Source organism: Sesamum indicum, linkage group LG4 (genome assembly GCF_026168435.1).
Source record: "Sesamum indicum cultivar Baizhima isolate 11 linkage group LG4, ASM2616843v1, whole genome shotgun sequence".
In the NCBI taxonomy this organism is placed as follows: domain Eukaryota; kingdom Viridiplantae; phylum Streptophyta; class Magnoliopsida; order Lamiales; family Pedaliaceae; genus Sesamum; species Sesamum indicum.
In genome coordinates, this window is record NC_142660.1 from 1,599,285 (window position 1) to 1,604,976 (window position 5,692).

Consider the following 5,692-nt stretch of genomic DNA (forward strand, 5'->3'; position numbering starts at 1 on the left):
GTTTGTACATAATTTAAAATTTCTTATTATATTTATTTAATTAAATAAATAAATAACTAATCAAAATCAATTAGATAAGTTAACCTCAAATATATGCATCAACAGAAATTATTGATAGAAAATAAACCAAAGAGATGGTAAAATATATTTGTTATACGAAATATTGTCATTTAAAATGATAGAAAATGTATATTTGTTATTGTTTTTAAATAAAATTTAAGAACCAAAAATAGGTCCGAGCCCGAAAGTATACGGCCCGAAATTTGATATAAGTCTTGGGCTTTGTTTTTCACATTAAGCCCAACCTATCAAGTGATGCCCCCCCTCTCTCTCCCTCTCTCTCTCTCTCTCCTCTGTTCATCCACCACACTCTCTTCCCTCTGCCGCGTTGTCGTCGTTGTCTTTCCTTATAATATCTATCCGACCCTATAATCCCTACAGAAAACCCATTTATCTCTGCAATTTTCTTCGTTATTGGTCCATTATTTTTCGTAAAAGGCTACTTCGAACAGACCGCTGTTTTTGGGGGGTTTCCAGGATTTGAAGGGCTAAGAGAGAGTTTCAATGCATTGATATGAAGTCTGAAGATTATTATTCTGCCTCCAGTGAGTCTTTTCTTTTATATTCTAACAGAGAAAAAAAAAAAGGGAAAATACGATGCCTGTTTGTTACAGTTTTCTTATTTCAGGCTGCCTGTGATGATTATGTTTTCTTTGTGAAACATAGACGTTTGTTAAAATGGTTGGCATGCTCAGAATACCCTTCAAATTGAATTTCACTCTTTTGAGTTGTACTTGGTGGTGAACCGTTAATCGTCTTTTTTTTTTCTTTTTCTTTTTTCTGGATAAGGCTCTTTGGTTATGTGGTTACTGGAGTTTTTAACAATGAAAAAAATTTACTTTGCAATATATCATTCCCCATTAATCACAGGTAATCAGTTGTTGATTTTATCTTTAGAAATGTTTATCATTGGTTGTCTCCGATTTAAGTATTCTCTCCCTATTACTAGCATGTGTATGCACAGAGAAAGATAATGAAAAGTATGACAATCTGTTCTGAAATGAAACGGAGGGCCGGTGCAAATCTCAAGCACGGGTACTATGTTCCCAATTAAGAAATGGTTTTCATGAAAAAGTAGTAGGAGTTGAGAGTGTTGAGATAAAAAATCAGAGGTTTCCCTCTTGTGAACTCTACAAGAGCTACGTGGATAAAAGTACCTTCCAGTATCTTCTATAGGTTGTTGCACAGAAGTTATAGTTTTGGATGATGCTGGTCAAGTGGGAGAGGGGAGAGCGTGGCTGAATTCCATTGTGGAATTCCCAGGGTTGCATCAGACAGTGTATTAAGATGATCGGCAGTCCAGCTGGCAGCTTAAGCGTGCATTTTTATGATCTTGTTAAACGACATCTATGGTTTCCTAGCTCAAATTGTCTAATCAGGTGCAGATTTTAGAAAGCAGCTTGGGAGCTCCTAACACCAGAGCTCTTTAGTAGATGTGGGTTTGATGGTGAGGTGTGGCACTTATTTCTTGTACTATTTATGTGCTCAATTCCTTGCTGGCCCACTTAAATGTGAGTCATCAAGGCATGATGAATTATGTGAGCAAATTGTTTAGACTGATGGCATGCCAACATTTGAACTGCCAAAGGAGCTGTTCCAACTGGATCATTCCCCTTAGACCATCGCACAAGCTCAGCAGCATGAACTTTACTGTGCCCCAGAATGAAGTCACATATTAAGCATACATGATCAGGTCCCATATCAGCTCAACGAGTCACCTGAGAAAAATCTCCATTTGCAAATAATATGTTTGCAACTCAAAAACACAATAATGAGAACCGATGTGAGCTTAAGAGTGGGCTGCTGAACTTGATCTTTTTGGTACTTTTCTGCTTTGGCTATGTCTGTTCAACTTGGGTTTGTTATGTCCAGTGTAATTTTATATCTCTGATAACTCCAAATATAAAATATTTACCTGTTCAGACGTATTTGATTCTCCATGAAATCTTCTAGGTGATTCCATCTTACTTCTCTCAAATCTGGTGTACTACAGTTTGTTCAGATTCCAATTGATTCACAAGGTTGGAATTAGGAATGACGTGGTATTGTAATTATTATCCGAACATAGGCTTGTATTTCTTTTGAATCTTTTCTAACTGCAATGAGATACTAGTTACTTGTCGCATGGATGGACAGGTTCATTTACTAAGCCTGTCTCTGGCATTACCTTTCTGCATTTTGGACAGATGTAACTTATAGCAATATGCTGGACTATTATGCAACCAACCCTGGTCCGGTTGATGATTCTGTTTTATATGATCAAGACAAGCATGTTTCAGCTGCAGTTTGGGAGGGGCAGGTCTCTCTGCTCTGCAACTTGTTCTCATCTGTCTTGGTTTATATGTAAAGCATTTCTAACTAGTAACATATCAATTTTAATATTAACAGGAGAGAGGCGCACTTAGATGTCACGAACACACTTCAAAGCTTGACCGTTGGTTGCTTACTGAGAAACAGATTGAACTCGTGAAAAGGGCTGGTTTTGGCTATTTGAGATTGATTCCAGCAATTAGTCTCGATAACCCTCTTATATCTGCACTAGTTGAGAGATGGAGGAAAGAAACAAACACATTCCATATGACTGTTGGAGAAATGTCAGTAACACTGGAAGATGTAGCTTACTTGCTTGGACTTCGAATTGATGGTGAACCTGTTATAGGTGTAACATATACCACATGTGATTCAGTATGTGTTAAATATCTTGGAAAAGCACCGGATTCTGGGTATACGAGTGGTGGGATGGTGAAGCTGAGTTGGCTAAAAGAGACTTTCTCTGAATGTCGTGAAGATGCCTCCATCGAAGATGTTGAGCGCTATACACGTGCATATCTTCTTTATCTTGTTGGTAGTACAATTTTTTCCACCACCACCGGTAACAAAGTACCTGTTATGTACCTACCATTGTTTGAGAATTTTGATAATGCTGGGAAGTATGCATGGGGAGCAGCAGCATTAGCCTTCTTATATCGGGCACTTGGTAATGCCTCTCTTAGGTCGCAAAGCACTATTAGTGGCTGTTTGACACTGCTACAGGTGAAGTAAAACTAACCTGTTCTCGTGTTTTTCTACTGCATCAAGAATCCTAATACCCCCATCACTCATTGTGTGTGTACAAATCAACACCTCACCACTGGCAATATGTGTGTGTTATTTTGTGTTTTGTTTTTTGTTTTTTTAAACAATAATTCTCACTTGAAGACATATTGAACAGTGTTTCCTTCTTGTAGTGCTGGAGTTACTATCACCTTAATGTTGGCCGACCTAAACTTCATCACGACCCAATCCATGAATGTTTTCCATTTGTACTTAGGTGGAAAGGGAAACATAGTGGTCCAACCTCAAACCGTGATGTGGCCTTCTACCGCAAAGCATTGGATTCTCTAAAACCTACTGATGTGAGTTTAGAATATACTATGCTGAACCTTTGTGCAGTTTTATTGTTATCTTTTGGGCCCGATAATAATGAGTTGGTGTGTTTTATATTACAGGTAGATTGGTGTCCTTATGCAAATATCAGCCATACTGTTATTCCTGATAATATCTTAAACCAACTCATTCTTGGAAGATCTAAGACAATGTTGATATGTTTTGACAAGGCAGAAAGACACCTTCCAGATCGTTGCCTAAGGCAGTTTGGCATGCACCAAACAGTCCCAGAAGAAGTGCAAAGATGGGAAAGGAAGACACGTGGTGTTGATGGTGGGGTAGATCTCTCTGGAAAAATGGAATCAGAGCTTAGTGAATGGGCAAATCGCCGTTTCCATATTGTGGAGGCTGAGGAAGACATGGATGAGGGTGACTACATGAACTGGTACCTAAAAATTACACGCAGGGTGGTTGGAAGGCCTATACCCATCTCATCTGAGTTTCAGAGAATGGTAAGCCTCTAGTTACATTTCAAATGATCATTAGGGTAACAAACATGTCTTTTTCATGTTTGTTAAGGTTGGGTGCAGTTTACCATACTTCTTCCCCCCTCTTTTCTGTTTTTTCTTTAACCAAATTTGCTTACTGAGCTCAGAATGCTGCATTGAGGGACATTGCACATGTAGCAGATACCCTCTCCACACATGGAATGGATGATCAGCAAATACAGTCTGTAACAAGAATCAGGTACATTGCACATGAATGTTTGAGGGATCATACTGGGAGTTCAACACTTGTTGTAGCCGATTCTCAGGACGAGGTTGGGAAAAGGATAAGGGGAAAGGAACGGGTTAGAAGAAGGGGTACGAGTAAACGTAGAAGGAAAGATGACCCGGAGGAATATTATGCAGCTACTATGCATACCCAGTCCCGTTTATATTCTTCCGTTGTCAATTCTGATCAAGCACAATTTTATCATGTGGGAAATGAGGTTGATCACCAACACCTTTGCATTCCATCTAATGCTGGTGACTCATTGTCACCCACTGGGAGAGTTGATGGTTCAATGGACCATGATGCCCCTGATGAAGTTGATGGATCGGAGTACCAGCATGGAGTTGAAGAAATCGATGAAGACCAGCTTTCTCATGGATCAGAAGAAAATCCATGTGAACCCATTCCTACTATTGATGTTGTACAGCAATCATCTCTAGAAACTAGTGAGGATGTGGCCCGCCAGAATGATTATAGTGTTACAGCTTAAAGGGTCGACCGAACTTCCAATTCTATCTGGTGAATATTGTTCCTTTTTCAGAGGTACACCTATTCAAATTTAGTGGGGTAATTACAACGATATCATATATACTGACTGTGCCCCTCTTGATATTAAGGAGATCTCCGTGTCCATAACATTTATATATTTCCATTCTGTGTTAACAGATAGTAATGTTTTAAAAATCTAATGGGATCTTAATTTTCTGTTTCCAAAAATGTGAGAGTATGGTTGATCTATCTCTAATACCAGAAGGGAGGTAACTGTAAGTTTCTTTCAATGCAAAAATTTAGAAGGGGCATGTTTATAATTATACGAATTTTAGGAAGTTGTCAGAATTAACCCAATCTACCTGCATTACTTTTTGAATTGTTTGCATACTGGAAACTTGATAAGTCAATATTTCCTTGTTCATGCAGGGAGTTCTGGATTCCATGGCTAAAGGCCCAGCACTTTTCTGGAGTCTCTAATATCTTAATAGGGATCCCAAGCTCCCTTGGGTTGTAATTACTATAGACCATTTGGATAATTCTCTTTCTCCATTTCTTTTGTAGTTGTCCATTTTCAGGTTTTGAAGATTGAAAGATACTGTGCTCTGTAATTAATTAGATAATATTTTTCCATTTTAAAAATTAGTAATGTACAACTTGCTTTTGGAGCAGTTTTGCTCTTTTAGTGAGGTTGATTGAGCAATCTTAGATGAATGATTATTCTGAAAGGTTTTTGGTTGGAAATACGGTTCTCTAAAGAAATGATTGAGGATGTGATGATGCTGGAAGAAATCTAAGTTGATGGTAAAGGTAAACAGTTATACAGGATAGAGATTATGCCCATTTCCAGCTGGGTTCTCAATGATGAGCTGATGCTAATTCTTAGTTTCACTGCTTAACAAAGAAACATGACTAGAAGATTTTCAAGTTGCAAGATTCTTTTATCACATTCAAACCAATATCTCAGATTTCAGTAGGAACTAGATTCCCAACACAATTGTGT

At 38.2% G+C, this 5,692-nt stretch overlaps 1 protein-coding gene across 5 annotated transcripts; it reads left to right on the forward strand.

Moving 5' to 3' along the window:
- Positions 1-302: 302 nt before the first annotated feature.
- Positions 303-5,374, forward strand: LOC105159889 (protein MAIN-LIKE 2). Of its 5 annotated transcripts, XR_847638.3 has the most exons (8): positions 303-605; positions 2,014-2,081; positions 2,247-2,359; positions 2,449-3,093; positions 3,288-3,455; positions 3,549-3,938; positions 4,082-4,743; positions 5,119-5,374. XR_847638.3 is itself a non-coding variant. In XM_011077101.3 (7 exons), exons 1-6 carry the CDS (start codon positions 575-577, stop codon positions 4,688-4,690), a joined length of 1,956 nt encoding a protein of 651 aa, XP_011075403.1. In that variant the 5' UTR covers positions 303-574; the 3' UTR covers positions 4,691-4,719; positions 5,119-5,374. The 5 variants fall into 5 exon arrangements, 1 of the variants encoding a protein (XP_011075403.1); XR_847639.3 differs by lacking the exon at positions 2,014-2,081 and having other exon boundaries at positions 2,197-2,359; XR_847637.3 differs by lacking the exon at positions 2,014-2,081.
- The last annotated feature ends 318 nt before the right edge of the window (positions 5,375-5,692 follow it).

Excerpts from the sequence above, each read along its gene's own strand:
- LOC105159889 (XM_011077101.3), top strand. The coding sequence starts at position 575 with ATGAAGTCTGAAGATTATTATTCTGCCTCCA. Across the intron at positions 2,360-2,448 it reads CTGCAGTTTGGGAGGGGCAG|GAGAGAGGCGCACTTAGATG; the intron begins GTCTCTCTGCTC and ends TAATATTAACAG. Across the intron at positions 3,939-4,081 it reads CATCTGAGTTTCAGAGAATG|AATGCTGCATTGAGGGACAT; the intron begins GTAAGCCTCTAG and ends TACTGAGCTCAG.